The following is a 17,679-nucleotide window of genomic DNA, read 5'->3' as shown; positions in this document are numbered from 1 at the left end:
ATTAATCATCAAAGTAATTATATAACCCCCACAGCCTTTTTCCTTGTTTAATTAATTAATTGATTAAATTAGGTTAAGGCTACATTGATGCTGCAAAAAGGCCATCTGCGACAGTACAGACTGTGGAGTTGTTCCAGCCAATTGGTCTGTCCTTTTCATATGTGTCAGTCCTAATTTCTGGTGTGCTTCCATTCCATGACATTTTCCTCAGTTGGAATGCACTTAGAAATGTGAACACTTTGTCAGCAATGAGCTTCTAATGCAGCTTCTTAATTAGTTCCTAATCGATTAACTTTATAGCTGATAACTTGATGCAAATAAGAACACTTTCACTTTCATACATAAAACACACACACATGAAGACTTGAAGTGTTCTACCTCTTTGCTTCCAATAATTTTCTTTTAAACATGTAAATAATTTTATTAATAATTGGTAAAAGACAACCCCACCATCCATTTTCTCTCTGTTTTTTCCCTTTTCTCTCTTACAAATTGAGTATCTTGTACATAGAAATATTATCTGATCCACCAACTATCTCACATCTTACAAAATGGAATCATGCTCTTGAAAGTTTTCACATATCCTAAAACAATATTTTAGTTGGGATGTAATATTTGTCGTGGTCCATGAGGGTTCATTTTCTAATTTTATTTGTTGTATGACCAATAATTTTAATGATTTCCAAACCAATGGCTGATTGGGATTTACATAGAGAGAATAAGAATTAGAGTCATTCAAAATTCTTGAGTTTTATGCGTTTACTAAAATATATATGAGTATGAGATTCATTTTACTTATTAACTATTCTCCATATTTAATAGAGTTTATGTACTAAAAAAAAAAAAAAACTTCTACACTTAAAATCCTATCTATTTTATGTTAAAAAATCCTATCTATTTGAGTGATAAGTGTCATTTTGACTTAATTTATGTTTAGCTTTTAATTTTTTTTTATAGAGAAGATAAGTTAAAATCCGTAATCAAACACATAAAAAATCAAGACCAGATAACTAGGAAGTTTGATACCCTTTCTTTAATTCCTCTATTTTCATTTTGAAGTCATTCTTCCATTGCTGTTAAGTTTACATATCCAAGGATAAAAAGCACCTTCCACTGAAAGAAGTGTAATTACCCATAATCACAATTAATTTAATTGCCATATGCACATATAAATGAAGTTCCATATCTGATGTAGACTTTTTGGTTGATACTTGTCTCTCCCTTACAGGCTGAAGTGGCTGATCCAGTCGTCGTCATCTCATCATTCCATTCACGTTCTGTCTCTGTTGTATGCATTAGGATTCCACATATTAATTGCAAATCTCATGTTATCTCTTGCACATGGATTTTCACCATCTTGAGCCCCAAAAAACCATATATTCTCTATATATTTTTTTTCCATTGAAACCATTTTGTCTGCACAAATACACACATATGGACATATAGTAAAAAACATTGTCCTATAAGTATAACACATACTTCTTTAGAGAATTTAATTAGATTATGAGATTATTATTGCTTTAAACCTCAAAACCCTAGTTATGAATTTTGTTGCTAGGTATTAATACAGATGCATGTGTGATGTGTGGGGTCAGCAGATCTTCATGGAGCTTCAATTGTATGCAGCCCTAGATATCTTGCACACAAATCAGAATCTTAATCTCAGTATCTTTGTCCGGCAATCAAACTTAACCACTATAAGATCTCTTCAAATAATAATTTTTACAAGCATTTTAATTTCAAGCATCATTTGGGATTTAGGGTTTGCTCAGCAAGGATTTGACTTGTCATAGGTTGGGAAGTACTTTGGGATTTGGAGAGAGAGAGAGAGAGAGAAACCTAACCATATATTCTGACTAATCTTAATCAGATCTTAGAAAGATTAAGAGAGAGAAGAAAGCTTTGAGAGCATAGCATAAAATTATTGACAGTTGTTGGGTACATGTAGGTGATGAGATTAAAACTACTTTATGTATGTAAAAGGCCAGCTTTGATCTATATTTTGCCTATGTCACAGAATCAACGATTGATTCTTCTTCTTTTTGTTTTCTCAATATACAGAACAGGCAAGTTGAGAGTACCATTTTTGTTTATTATTGTTTTATGCCATTGCTCGCCAAAGCGTTCCTATATATAAAAGTGGGTGATTTCAAAGGTTTTTCATTCAAACAATTCGCATTCAACTCTTTTCTCTCTCTATCTGAGTCGCACCCACAGCTTTCTTGAAGGCCAAAGTGCTTTTACAAGAAACCTAGTTATGGCTATAGATATTGAGCAGCGGCAGCAGCCTTCTCCTGGGCTATCAAAAATAGCTGTTTCTGATACTCATGGAGAAGACTCTCCATACTTTGCAGGATGGAAAGCTTATGATGAAAACCCTTATCATGAGTCAAGCAACCCATCTGGAGTCATACAAATGGGACTTGCGGAAAATCAAGTGCGTGTTTCTCTTGATCGTACAACGATCATTTGGTTAACAAAATCCAGAAGAAAAATTCAGATTTTTTAAATTTTTAGAATTTTCATCTAATTTTAACTTTTTTTGTTGAACAGGTTTCGTTTGATCTGTTGGAAAAGCACTTGGAAGAAAATTCAGAAGCCTCCAACTGGGGTTCAAAGGGATCAAAAGGAGTGTCTGGCTTTAGAGAAAATGCCTTATTTCAAGACTACCATGGCCTTTTGTCTTTCAGAAAGGCAATGGCAAATTTTATGGAACAAATTAGAGGAGGAAGAGCCAAATTTGACCCTGTTAGGGTAGTCTTAACGGCAGGTGCAACTGCAGCAAATGAGCTACTGACTTTCATCATAGCTGATCCCGGTGATGCTTTGCTTGTTCCAACCCCATATTATCCAGGGTAAGAATACTCCTAAATCACTCAAACTTACTGACCTTGGAAGTTAAACGTTCTCTTGTCAGACAGTCTCGCATGTCTTTCCTTTTCAAAGTGTTTATACGTCAGATTGAGTCTGGACATAACATGCCAACTGTTCTCTGACAAAAGAATGCTATCATTTGGAAGTTATATTATTTCATGCAATTTTTCTGTGACTTGTTTCCATATTGATCATCAAAAACTAATGTCAGCTTAAATTTTCTTCTTCAGGTTTGATAGAGATTTGAGGTGGAGGACTGGTGTGAACATTGTGCCAATTCACTGTGAAAGCTCAAACAACTTCCAGATTACTCCTCAAGCTTTAGAAGCTGCATACAAAGAGGCAGAAGCCAAGAACATGAGAGTGAGAGGGGTACTAATCACAAATCCATCAAACCCACTTGGTGCAACAATCCAAAGGGCAGTCCTTGAAGAGATTCTTGATTTCGTCACCCAAAAAAACATCCATCTTGTCTCTGATGAAATCTACTCGGGATCTGCCTTCTCATCCTCCGAATTCATTAGTGTGGCAGAAATTCTTGAAGACAGGCAGTACAAGGATGCAGAAAGAGTTCACATTGTTTATAGTCTATCCAAAGATCTTGGCCTTCCAGGCTTTCGAGTTGGCACTGTGTACTCTTACAATGACAAGGTTGTGACAACAGCAAGAAGAATGTCTAGCTTCACCTTGATATCTTCTCAAACACAACATCTCTTGGCTTCCATGTTATCTGACAAGGAATTCACTGGAAACTACATAAAGACAAATAGAGAGAGACTGAGGACGAGATATGATATGATCATCGAGGGTTTGAAAAAATCGGGGATCGAGTGTTTGAAAGGAAATGCTGGGTTGTTTTGCTGGATGAATTTAAGTCCATTTTTGGACGAACCAACAAGAGAATGTGAACTGACTCTTTGGGATTCCATGCTGCATGAAGTGAAGCTAAATATATCTCCAGGTTCTTCTTGTCATTGCTCTGAGCCAGGCTGGTTTAGGGTGTGCTTTGCCAACATGAGTGAGCAGACACTTGGGATTGCATTAACAAGAATACATAATTTCATGGAAAAGAGAGAGCGGGCTTGCTAGAAATAAGTTTCTTCTCTTTTATCTTCTATTTTTCAGTGGACCATCTTTTATTCTTTTGGAGGACAAAACCCAATTTACTCTTTCTGAATTGTAACAATTCCATCTTTTTTTCTTGCTTGAAAAAGCAAGTTTTTACACAATCAGTTTGTATAATCGATGGATATAATATTTGTTTTGGCGTTCTACTAATTTTACCTTTGACTTGTCTTGCAATCAACTGTGAAGGACTTAAGCATTAACATATTAATGTTGGGATAACGTACATTAATGAAGAACCAGAAAACTAAACAGATGGATTACAAATTCTTCTTCTTATTATTATGCCCCAACATGTATGTATTATAAACCAAATTGTTAATTTTTCCAGCTAATTCATATATAATCACTTTGAACCCTTATTGTATATATGAGGTAGAATTTCCAACCTTCGACAATTTGAGCTGAGTTTGACGTTGCATGTCATACTCATAAAACCTGGCTTGATTAACTATGCGAATGCTACCATCTACCTTTTAGGTTTTTTTCTCAAAAATATATCTACCAAAGGTCATCTAAATCCGAAATATTTTTACCCTTTAAATGGTAGTCATTTTAGTGTTTCTTTTTCAAATAATATTCTTCCATTTTCTTTACTACAAATGAATGTCATGATGATTTTGGGTTTATTTAATTATTTTTAAGGATGATTTTATATATGAATGATGAATTTAAATATAGACTGTTTGGATCGTTAAAAAAAAATTACAAAGTGGGAGTATAAAATGAGTGAAAAATGGGTGTCTCCGATACCAACAACATTGTTGGGAAATCCACAATTTCTAGGACATAGTTACTAAAAGCAATTTCCTCAAATAATTTGAAAAAGTAGGTTATTTAGTTTGGAAAAAGAGTTAGGATGAACTATGATGGTGTGCACTGTGGACAATATACGAATGGTTGAGAAATGTAAAATAATTGAGACAAGTCACTCTTAATAGTTCATATTGGACTTCTTAACTACGTATTAGATTATTAATAATACACACACATATGTATATATATTTGCATGCAATCATGTGTGAAATTCAATTTTCGAGGTCTTATTTATACATATAACATTACATGAGTTCCCATGCATGTATGAATAGGTGACAGTTATGCGCATGCAGTTGAGCCTGTGCGGTTGCTTGGCTGGCAAGGAGGTGGAAGAGTATATAATTCGATTATTGGAATTTAAAGAATGGAATAAATTTAAATTATAGAGGAATTTCTAAACCAGAAACAATCATGGTGCTGTGTGACTGATCAATTTGTGTCTTACAATAATCTTTGTATGTGGTTCAATACATTAATGGATAAGATGTTGAGTTTCTAATCATACGTTATAGGTTTGAAATTCTCCAATCTTATAAAATATTGTAATAAATTGAAACTTTTCATCCCCTTTAAAAATAATAATATCTAATTACCGTCAAGCCCGTGTGCGTAAAGGTCATCATCTTGAATCACACTTCGAAGCACAAACTTGAAACACACACACACACACACATACATATATGAAAAGCATACTCACAAATGCATGTCATATCAGTAGGGGTGCAACTTAGATTGGGTTAAACCGAACCCGCCCATGTCCAACTCGACTTTAAACCCGAACAAGCGGGTTTTTTTTTTACTTATAACCCGCCCGACCCCAATCTAACCAGATTGTAACTCATATCAATTAATTCTCATACTACACCCAAGTGGGCCAAGTCCAAAAATCAACGCGTTTTCTAATATTTTTTTAATAAATTACCCTTTATAATTACTTAAGCTTTTAGGGAATAAGAGACTTTGATTAGTTAGCCCATATTTGTAGTCTCTATATCCTAAAGCTTTATAATATATGGATTTATGAAAATTAAAGTTAGCTAGCTAGCTTTGATGCTACTTGGCTTAATTTTTTTAGGAATTATTGGAAACTAAGTTGTTACAAGATTAAACTTGAAAAAATTGGGCAATCCGAACCCAACCCAAGTAAACCCTAACCCAATTAAACCCGAGCCCGAATTGTAAAAGTTGGGTTAGGATTAGGTTGACCTTCCAACCGTCCAATTCGTTCGAGTTGCACCCCTACATATCACACACCATTTTTTCTCTCCGCATACTTTTCTTTACTTATGATTATAAAATTGAATGAATCAAATTTTTTTTTAAAAATGTAGTCGTTATTATTTACCCAAACAGATCACATTCGTTTACTTGAGAAGAATAAAAGGCACACGGTTAAAACAGAAAATTCCTCCACAAAAAGGTCATTCTTGTCACATAAATGCATGTAGAAAAATAATTTAATTTGAACACATTCAATAATAAATACAAGTGAGGTGAAAAAAAAACATAAATAAATATACAACACTGATGAAATGCAGAAAAGAAAATAAATTGATTTCTTGATGGCTTTTGACATATATGATAAATCAGTGGGAGTGTAAGTGGACGCTAGTGGATTGTGGTTGCAAAAATCTGCTGAGTCTGCTTCTGAAGAGTTCTTTGAGATTTGTGTGATGCTGAAGACTGACTACTTAAGGACTTTGATGTTTGCTCCAAGTTTATTGATAGTGTCGGGAAGGTAGTTCATTCGGATTATTTTGCGAAGCGTCCTGCTAGCTCGAGAAAGATTTTTTTGCTCGCTACTATGCATAAGACTTTGCTAGCAGGACGCTTTGCAAAGACATCCAAACAAACTACCTTCCCGACACTATCAACAAACTTGGCGCAAGCATCAATGTCCTTAAGCAGTCAGCCTTCAGCTGCACACAAATCGCATGGAACTCTCCAGAAGCAAACTCGGCGGATTTTTGCCACCACAAATTGGTACTTTCATGGTGCCCTCAATGAAGCACCAATTTGTGGTAGCAAAAATCCGCAGTCTTCAGTCTTGACGAATTTATACCTACGCTTTGATAAAAGACCAAAGCCGGAATCTCTGATGCCTAAGTCAATATCTCTGAAAAGAGTGAGTTTTAGGCTTGTATGCGTAGCAAAAGCTTACCAAAATTTAGTGGAGAATGAGGTATTTATAGGGAGGAGTGGCCAACCATAGGGTCAGGGTTTTGCCCTACACATGGCCAGTGACGGATCCATGATTTCAAGATCGGGGGGTCCCAACTTAAAAGCTCAAACAAAAAAAAAAAGACTAATTTGGTTCCATATCACTATTTTCTACTGAAGTTGGTTCATTGAATAAATCAAGATTAATCTCAAAAGGTAATAAACCAACAAATTCTTCTCAGCAACATAACGCAATTAGTGACTCTATAAAGATAACATTTGTTAATGTAACATATATATTATTAATTGGGAGTTGGGACTAGAGTCTAGGATTAAAAAACTTATATGAATTTGGAAGAAATAAAATTAGGCAGCTAAGGGCAGTGGAACGATAAATGGTGGTAGGGAATAGGGTTACTTGGGTTTAAAGTTGGAAGGTTGAGACGATTGGAGCTGGGAATTCTTAAATATAATTTGGGGATACTGGAAAAGACCGGGGTTCTCGGGCTCTCTAGAGAAAACAGAGATATTTTAGTTTTTAAATTTTTTATAATTACTTGGCTAAAAAACGTTGTCGTTTTGGCTAGGTTTTTTAAAACAAAAATTAAAAACATCTTCTTCTTCTTTGTTATAAACACTGCTACTTGCACATTCATGGAGGCAACAAGCCTTTCCACTGCACCTGCCCAAATTGTTGGAGGGTCCCGAAGATTGATCACAAGTATTTCTTTGGGCTTCTGAAGGGTCCCAGGACCTCCCAGGTCCCTATATGGATCCGCCAGTGCACATGGCGACATCCGATTGGCCAATTAGTGTCATCCGTTGGATAAATGAGGAAATAATATTCCCAAGGTATTTTTAGGAGATAATATCTTGGGATATTGATGGAATGGAAGCATCCATAATTGATTGTGTTAGAGATTCTTTACTTGATGGAGTTTATCTTGAATTGAAAATGTATTAAAGATAGAATTTAGTAATTAATCCTATCTTTAATGCCTTTGATTTTTCCACGGCACAAGTTGGGGAGGTTTGAGCAATCGTCGTCACCTCTAGAGATACTAAGTTACACGTGAGAATATTTGCCCATTTAATAAGGGCATTCTTGTCTTTCTTGAAAAAAAGTTAACGTGTTGTCTTCTGAATTTTTTAGATTATAGTTTTTACTCCACATTGATCACATTTTACTATTTACAACCAGAGGAAACAACATAAGAAAATGTATAGAGAACTACAGAATGTAAGGCTGATCGCATTTTCTGCAGAGCCATGAGGATAATACAGAAAGTGCATTTTTTTGTGCAGACATTAGTCAACACGGCTTATGTCCCAAAAGGTACCCATATGGGGTTCACAAAACGTGTTCATAGGCGAATTTGGAATCACTAATTATTATATTACAATAAGTAGGGGTTTTTTTAAACTTTAATTCTTAAAAAATATTGAAATTTAATAAAAACTTAGTATTAGATTACATGTTGATTGTAGTCTCTTGATTTATCCTTAATTCAAATTAATTAGTGTGTATTTATTTCAATGTTTCCCATTATATTTAACATTCTTCAAACTTGAAAGACTCAATGAATGTACTTAAATGTTTGTACCAAAATGTATTATATTGAATACACTTAAATGTTAGTATCGAAATGTATTATATTAAATTAATGTACTTAAATGTGTGTACCGAAATAAATATATTAAAATGTCTTAATTGATTAATGCACCCAAATGAAGAAGACAAAGTATATTGAAATATATTGTATAGTGATAACACTTTCTCTTTCTTAGTGCTCCGCCCCTGCATCTGCATCTACATAAAGAGCAAAAACGACATCCACGAGCCAAACAAGTAAATTAGCTTATCTAAATTTTTACAACAAAATATATAATGACAAACGAAATGAAAATGAAAATTATAATGAAAAATAATTAATACATTAAAATTAGAAAGAAAAAGAGAAATAATTAAAACATCAAAATATAATTAATAAATGAGGTGATTAATGTATCAAAAAATTGAAATTAATTAGATTTTGATCTTACTCATTATTTTAGTCTAAAAAACATCTTTAAGAAGGATTAGAATGAAGTTTCTTAATTAAGTTTTGGATATATTTATGTTTGTTGCAAATCAGAGTACAAAACCCTAGCTAATTAATACGTACCAGTTCAGCAATTCAACCTACCCAGTATTCTACAATTCTCTCTCTCTCTCTCTCTCTCTCTCTCTCTCTCTCTCTATCTTGGCCATGGTCTTACCTAGCAAGACTATAATAAAAAAATTCCATGCCAAGTGGCACAATGGTTTTATATCTTCCACGAAGATATTTGGTCTTTGATTAGGTTACAAATACCAGCTTGTTGTAAACATTCCTAGTTTAAGTATGATTGTGTAAATCCTAGATAAGATTTGATTCTAGTTATCTTTTCCTATTACAACTTGTATTACTTGGAGAAGAAGGAATATCTTCTCTCCCTTTACTACTATAAATAAAGGCACAATGTAGGAGGGATAACAACACACACATTCCCCTACAATTCTACAAACACACATCTCTCTCCTCTCTCTCTCTGCCGCCGGCCCTAGTCCCTCTGTCAGATAAAATAGACCACAACACGTTATCAGCACGCTCCTACCGTTGCGCTTAGGAATCTGACGTTGGAGATTTTTTCTGCATCAAACCAGTTCATCCATATCATCACGCAATCAGGTTCTTTCCAAACAACGGCTTTTAACTCGATATTTTACAAGCCCTGATAGCATGAACATTCACCATGATGCATGACCCAACTTTACGTTTAACGTATTTTAGATTCTACATAAATTGTGTATGCTTCATCATCAAAATTGCTACAATTATGTGAATTTGATATTTGCCATGAATTGAATCTTACATATGTACATGCATTGAAACTATTATTTGCATATGCATCAAAGTAAATATGTGATTCATTGAATTATATATGCATCTAATTAAAAAAAAAAAAAAAAAAAAAAAATTTTTAGGGCTGCACACAGCAGCCCATTCCCCTCTTCTCACCCCGTGGGCCTGTAATCCCACCCGAGGGTTCTTGGCCTATATTTTTAGGCCCCGAGATTTTATTATTTAATTTTTTTTAAATAATATGGGTTTTTATATTTTCACCCACACTTTAATTTGGCCCCGAAGACCAAAAATAAATTAATTCACTTATCATTATACAATATTTTTGCATATATTCTTTGCATATTTGTTTGCATATATATTTGTGTTTGCCTGCAGGAATATATGAACCTGAATTTCATAATTACTTTGAAACCCGAAGTTTCTTATACACATGCCTTGTTTGAAAACCCGAAGTTTTCACTTAAACATATCACCCATGAAAACCCGAAGTTTTTCATGCAAAATTAAACCAATACATGTCTATTAGAACCTGTATGTTCTACTCCTATGTGAATGGATTGATTTTTCTCCATTACACTAACCACATCTTGTCCATCTATTTTGATAGGACCATGTCGAATTTGAACAAACTCGACTTCACCGCTTTGGAGGTTTCTGGGAGGAACTACCTCAAGTGGGTTCAAGATGTGAAGCTCCACCTCACTGCAAAGAACTTGCGTCCTGCTATTGAAGAAGCAACAGATAAACCTGTTGGCGAGGCTGAAAAAGCCACTGCTATGATCTTCATCCGAAGACATATCCATGACGCTCTACAAACTGAGTACCTTGCTGAGGAGGATCCACGTGCATTATGGGTCGCTTTGGCTGATCGTTTCGATCACCAAAAGGACATATTCTTGCCTGAAGCAAGACACGACTGGCAGCACTTGCGCTTCCAAGACTTTAAGTCTGTGAATGAATATAATTCTGAAGTTTGTCGAATCCGATCACTTCTCAAGTTTTGCAATGAAACTTTGACTGAAGAGGATCTCCTGGAGAAGACCTACTCGACCTTCTCTGCTTCTAATATTGTCCTGCAGTAACAATATAGAGCTCAGAAGTTCACTAAGTTCTCGGATTTGATCTCTGTTTTACTTCTTGCTGAAAAGCAGAACCAGCTGTTGATGAAGAATCATCAAGCTCGACCTACTGGGGCTACTGCTGTGCCTGAAGCACATTATAGCACTAATCAGCACCCAAAACGCCAAAAGAGGCGTGGTAAGGGCGGCCAGAAGCCATCCCACCAAGGTCAACAGAGCCAAGGCCCATCCAAGGGAGGAAACAAAGCCCAGAAGCGCCCAAACCTCGCTCCCAAGGCCCCGAACTTCAAAAATAATGGCAAAGCACCTGCCACAATGAATGACGATATGTGCTATCGTTGTGGTTCCAAGGACCATTGGTCCCGTATTTGCCGTGCTCCCAAGAAGGTTGTGGATGCATATCATTCTCGTCGTACGAAGTTTGAATCAAACTTCCTGCAAGTGGACGAACCGGAGACTACAAAGATGGAGGTTTCTGATTTTCAGGAGGATACCACTCCTATGGAAGATTAGAATCTTAGACATAGACTTATTTTTTAGTTAAAATAAGACAATTGGGGCCGAATTCCACCTTGTGGCCGAACCCCACCTTGTTTTTTTGGTTGATTTTGAACAATTTTCCTTTATGTTTTGGATTATTAGTTGGCGATTTATTTTGGATATTAAGTTTTTTCCTTGAAAAAATGAAATTATTTTGAATTGATACTTGTTTTTATAAACTTTTATGCATGTGACCGATTCAAATTAATTTTTCATTCTAGGTATGACTAGTGGGAAAGTTAGTTGTCTGGCAGATAGTGCAACCACGCATACTGTTTTGCGTGAACACATCTATTTCACTAACTTCGTACCTAAGAATGCACCTCTGACAACCCTCTCAGGCCCATCCAACCTGATCGAAGGATACGGTAAGGCACGTATAATGTTGTCCAATGGTACAATCTTGACCATTGCTGAGGCACTCTATTCTCCACGTTCCGGAAGAACGTTACTAAGTTTCAAGGACATTAGAGATAACAATTACCACGCTGAAACCCACGTAGAAAACGGAGTTGAATTTCTGTGCGTAACTTCCTACGAATATGGCCAGAAGCGTATTCTAGAGAAGATGGAGCGTAACCCGAGTGGTCTGTATACTACGACCATACGCCCCATAGAATGCCACTATGTGGCCGGCCCTACCATAGGGACCGCGCACGAAATTACACTTTGGCATGATCGTTTGGGACATCCTGGACGAATAGCGATGCGCCGTATCCTCAAAACTTCACACGGGCATCCACTAACCCGAAGCTTAGGTTCGATCCATGAAATTGCATGTCAAACATGTTCTATGGGAAAGCTTATTACTAAGCCTTCTTATGACAAGATTCGTTCGAATCCTCCCATTTTTCTACAACGGATTCAGGGGGACATTTGTGGACCGATTCAACCTCCCTGCGGACCATTTAGATATTTTATGGTTTTGGTTGACGCTTCTACACGTTGGTCACACGTGTGCTTGTTGTCCACAAGGAACGCTGCATTCTCCAAACTGTTGGCTCAGGTTATCAAGCTCAGGGCTCACCACCCTGATTATCCGATCAAATCTATTCGATTGGATAATGCTGGAGAATTCACATCTAAAACTTTTGATGACTATTGCATGTCGGTTGGGGTTGAAGTTGAACATCCTGTACCCCATGTTCACACCCAGAACGGCCTGGCAGAGGCTTTCATTAAGCGTTTACAAATGATTGCTCGATCGTTGGTCATACGTACCAAGCTCCCGATCGCTGCTTGGGGCCATGCAATATTGCACGCAGCAAAGTTGGTCCGCCTGAGGCCTGTTGCGACACAACCATTTAGTGCCCTTCAGTTGGTCACCGGATGAGAACCCGACATATCGCATCTGCGCGTTTTTGGTTGTGCGGTCTATGTGCCGATCTCGCCGCCCTTACGTACAAAAATGGGGCCTCAGCGAAGGATGGGAATCTATGTCGGATATGATTCTCCTTCGATTATTCGTTACTTAGAACCCTTGACAGGCGATCTGTTTACCGCTCGTTTCGTGGATTGTCACTTCTATGAGACAGTCTTCCCGTCGTTAGGGGGAGATAAGAACGTCAACGTTCCTAATGAACGACGCGAATTATCGTGGACGACTCCCACTTTGTCTCATTTAGATCCCCGCACCGCTCAGTCTGAAGCTGAAGTGCAGCGCATATTAGATCTTCAGAGCATAGCTCAGAGCATGCCAGATGCTTTCACCGATCTAGCGCGCGTGACAAGATCACATATTCCAGCTGCGAATACGCCTGCAAAGATGGATGTACCAAATGTACGACGGACTACCCTCCTGGAAGCCCGGGACGCCAATTCTGGTGATCCACGTACATTAGCGGCTAGCCAATCATCTGCCCCTACACAAAAGCGTGGCAGACCTCTTGGTTCAAAGGATTCACACCCCCGGAAGAGGAAAACCACGGCACAAGGTCCTGAAGAGCCTACCGTGAATCCGACTATCGCTTACTCATTTTACCCAACTCATGAGGAAATTCTAGATTATGGAAGCGTCATTGAAGAGACGAATCCTCCTCCCGAGAATCGTGAGATTTCGGTCTATTATGCTAGCTTAGATGATGTGTGGCGTAGAAATGAGATGATTGTCGACGATGCATTAGCATTTGCAGTAGCTACTGAGATCATGTTGAGCGATGACATTGAACCGCGTTCCGTTGATGAATGTCGACGTAGAGCTGATTGGTCAAACTGGAAACAAGCAATCCAAGTCGAACTTGATTCACTTGCGAAACGTAAGGTGTTTGGACCTGTAGTTCCTACTCCTCCACATGTGAAGCCCGTTGGCTACAAGTGGGTTTTCGTTCGGAAGCGTAATGAGAAGAACGAAATTGTGCGTTACAAAGCTCGTCTTGTAGCACAAGGTTTCTCACAACGCCCCGGGATTGACTATGACGAAACTTACTCACCCGTTATGGATGTGATTACTTTTCGATACCTTATCAGTTTGGTAGTTTCTGAAAAACTGGATATGCAGCTGATGGACGTAGTAACCGCGTATCTCTATGGGGATCTTGATACGGAAATTTATATGAAAGTTCCCGAAGGACTTACATTGACTGGTTCAAATATTTCCAAACCCCGGAACACGCTCTCAATTCGGCTGAGGCGTTCACTATACGGTTTGAAACAATCCGGAAGAATGTGGTATAACCGTTTAAGTGAGTATTTGACTAGTCAGGGATATGTGAATAACGAACTATGCCCTTGTGTGTTCATTAAGAAGTCACATTCCGGATTTGCGATTGTTGCAGTATATGTCGATGACATGAATCTCATCGGAACTCCTGAAGAGCTCGCGAGAACTGCTTCGCACCTGAAGTCGGAATTTGAGATGAAAGATCTAGGTAAGACTCGATACTGTCTCGGTCTCGAGATAGAGCATTGTTCGGATGGAATCCTAGTACATTAATCGAACTACACCCAGAAGGTGTTGCGCCGTTTTAATGAGGATAAAGCGAAGTCTTCGAGTACTCCTATGGTCGTTCGTACGCTAGATGCAAAGCGAGATCCCTTCCGTCCGAAGGAGGATGATGAAGAGATTTTGGAGCCTGAAGTTCCTTATCTAAGTGCGATAGGCGCTTTATTGTACTTAGCTCAATGCATTAGACCCGACATCTCCTTCGCTGTTAATCTTTTGGCAAGATACATCAATGAACCAACACGTAGACATTGGACTGGCGTGAAAGACATCTTCCGTTACCTTAAGGGTACTACGGATTTGGGCTTATTCTATCCTTACGAATCCTCGAGTGATGCCGCACCCTATGCTCATCAGGTTGATTCTCGCCTTGTTGGTTATGCCGACGCTGGATACTTATCTGATCCGCACAAGGCGCGTTCTCAAACGGGTTATGTCTTTACCGTTGGAGGCACCGCAATATCTTGGAGGTCAACTAAACAGACCTTAGTTGCCACTTCGTCTAACCATGCTGAAATTCTCGCCTTACATGAAGCAACTCGGGAATGCTTTTGGTTGAGAGCAATAGTGGGCCATATTCGAAGCTCCTGTGATCTTCATCCCGCCGTTAATGCCCCGACGACGATTTTTGAAGACAACGCAGCTTGCATCGAACAGCTCAAGAAGGGTTACATCAAAGGAGACAACACCAAGCATATTGCGCCGAAGTTCTTCTTTACACATCAACAACAAGAGCATCAGAAGATTGAAGTCACGCAAATCCGATCACAAGACAATCTGGCCGACCTCTTCACCAAATCACTACCGAAGGCGACGTTTCAGAAGCTTGTTCATGGAATTGGTGTGCGTAAACTTTCTGAGTTGTAACTTTGCTATTTCTCTGTGGAATTATGTCAAACTCAGGGGGAGTATCTTCTAGATACTTGCTTGATCTTAATGTACTCTTTTTCCCTACGATTAGGAGCATTTTTCCCACTGGGTTTTTGCTACCTAACTAGGTTTTAACGAGGCACCCACCTTGGGCTGGTCATATCCCTGATGACGTCCTGTAGACGTTTCTTTTGACTTTGCATTTCTCACGCATTTTTCCTTAGTCTATGGATTTTGTCCCTACTTGGGTTTTTGCCATAGCCTTAGGGTTTTTTAGTGAGACTTACTACTTATGCAAGTTCCTACCTTATTGAGAATAAGCGTTGTTCCTTGGAATCAATGCCGACGAGTCGACTTCCTTAACTTCTGCATGATGCTGAATCTACCTTGAGTATTTACCCACTCAAGGGGGAGTGTTGTAAACATTCCTAGTTTAAGTATGATTGTGTAAATCCTAGATAAGATTATATTCTAGTTATCCTTTCCTATTACAACTTGTATTACTTGGAGAAGAAGGAATATCTTCTCTCCCTTTACTACTATAAATAAAGGCACAATGTAGGAGGGATAACAACACACACATTCCCCTACAATTCTACAAACACACATCTCTCTCCTCTCTCTCTCTGCCGCCGGCCCTAGTCCCTCTGTCAGATAAAATAGACCACAACACAGCTCCATTTTTCCCTTTAACATTAATTTGCAGGAAACGAGCCCTCGTTAATTTGATTGCCTCGTTGGATCATATGTGATATTATATATGGTTCACCCCTCTTCCTATATACTTCATTAATTTTGTGAAATAAATGTGAAATCATCTGAGAGAAGAAAATGTGGACCTTTTCTTAATTCCTACATATTACAAGATTTTGGAATATTGGAATATTTCCATATTTAGTCCCCAACCAATGCATGGATGCACTTTAACTAATGAGAATCGTCTCAATGCCAATGGAGATAAATTTTCTATATATTAATTTGTCTAAAATACAAAAATAGCACCTCTCCAAATCTGCTGATCGGAACCGACCATTTTTAAAATTGATACAGTTTTCAAGTCTTACAATCATCAAGGTCGTTTTTGGATAGCTGAACAAAATGCCGTAGCACTAGCTATAGCCTAGCGTAGGCCAAATTATTGAGGCAAAAACCAAATTTACACAAATTAATATGTGATTTGTAGTCCTTATGAGCTCACTGACCTTTTCACAAATTATTGAGGTATAACATGGCTCACTGACCTTTTCAATAGGATTTTGAAAACGAAGAAGATGCCAAATGAGTGGCGAATGAGCACTTTGGTGCCTATCTACAAGAATAAGGGCGACGTACAAAATTGCATGAACTATAGGGGTATTAAGCTAATGAGTCATACAATGAAGCTCTGGGAGAGAGTCATTGAGCATAGATTGAGGCAAGAGACACGGGTTTCGGACAACCAATTCGGGTTCATGCCAGGGCGCTCAACCATGGAGGCAATCTATCTCTTGCGAAGATTGATGGAAAGATATAGAGATGGGAAAAAGGATTTACACATGGTCTTTATAGATTTGGAAAAAGCGTATGATAGGGTCCCAAGAGACATTCTTTGGAGGATTTTAGAGAAGAAAGGAGTACGAGTAGCATATATCCAAGCTATAAAGGATATGTATGAAGGAGCAAAGACTGCCGTAAGAACTCATGAAGGACAAACCGAAAGCTTTCCCATAACTGTAGGATTACATCAAGGCTCATCCTTAAGTCCTTACCTTTTTGCGTTGGTAATGGATGAGTTAACACGACATATTCAAGATGATATTCCTTGGTGTATGCTTTTCGCAGACGATATAGTGTTGATAGATGAAACTCAGGAAGGGGTAAATGCAAAGCTTAACCTTTGGAGAGAAGTGTTGGAATCTAAAGGTCTTCGCCTAAGCCGATCAAAGACAGAATATATGGAGTGCAAGTTCAGTGCAAATGGAGGCCAAAACGAGTTAGGGGTGAGGATCGGAGATCAAGAAATACCAAAGAGCGACCGTTTTCGTTACCTAGGATCTATCTTGCAAAAGAACGGAGAATTAGATGGAGATCTCAACCATAGAATACAAGCTGGATGGATGAAGTGGAAGAGTGCATCCGGCGTGTTGTGTGACCGCCGTATGCCACTGAAGCTCAAGGGAAAATTTTATAGGACGGCAATAAGGCCGGCGATGCTGTATGGCACAGAATGTTGGGCGGTGAAACATCAACACGTACACAAAATGGGTGTAGCGGAGATGAGGATGCTTCGTTGGATGTGTGGGCACACGAGAAAGGATAAGATTAGGAATGAGGATATCCGGGGTAAAGTAGGAGTAGCCGAAATTGAAGGAAAGATGAGAGAAAATCGGTTACGGTGGTTTGG

General features: G+C 38.1%; 1 protein-coding gene across 1 annotated transcript; it reads left to right on the top strand.

Moving 5' to 3' along the window:
• The first annotated feature begins 1,482 nt into the window (after positions 1 to 1,482).
• On the top strand, positions 1,483 to 4,152 carry LOC126601565 (1-aminocyclopropane-1-carboxylate synthase 7-like). The gene is made up of 3 exons (XM_050268294.1): positions 1,483 to 2,437; positions 2,554 to 2,855; positions 3,105 to 4,152. Exons 1-3 carry the CDS (start codon positions 2,258 to 2,260, stop codon positions 3,961 to 3,963), a joined length of 1,341 nt encoding a protein of 446 aa, XP_050124251.1. The 5' UTR covers positions 1,483 to 2,257; the 3' UTR covers positions 3,964 to 4,152.
• The last annotated feature ends 13,527 nt before the right edge of the window (positions 4,153 to 17,679 follow it).

Source organism: Malus sylvestris, chromosome 15 (assembly GCF_916048215.2).
Source record: "Malus sylvestris chromosome 15, drMalSylv7.2, whole genome shotgun sequence".
Taxonomy (NCBI): Eukaryota; Viridiplantae; Streptophyta; class Magnoliopsida; order Rosales; family Rosaceae; genus Malus; species Malus sylvestris.
The sequence above is the reverse complement of the archived record's forward strand: the minus strand, read 5'-3'. Positions and strand labels throughout refer to the sequence as shown.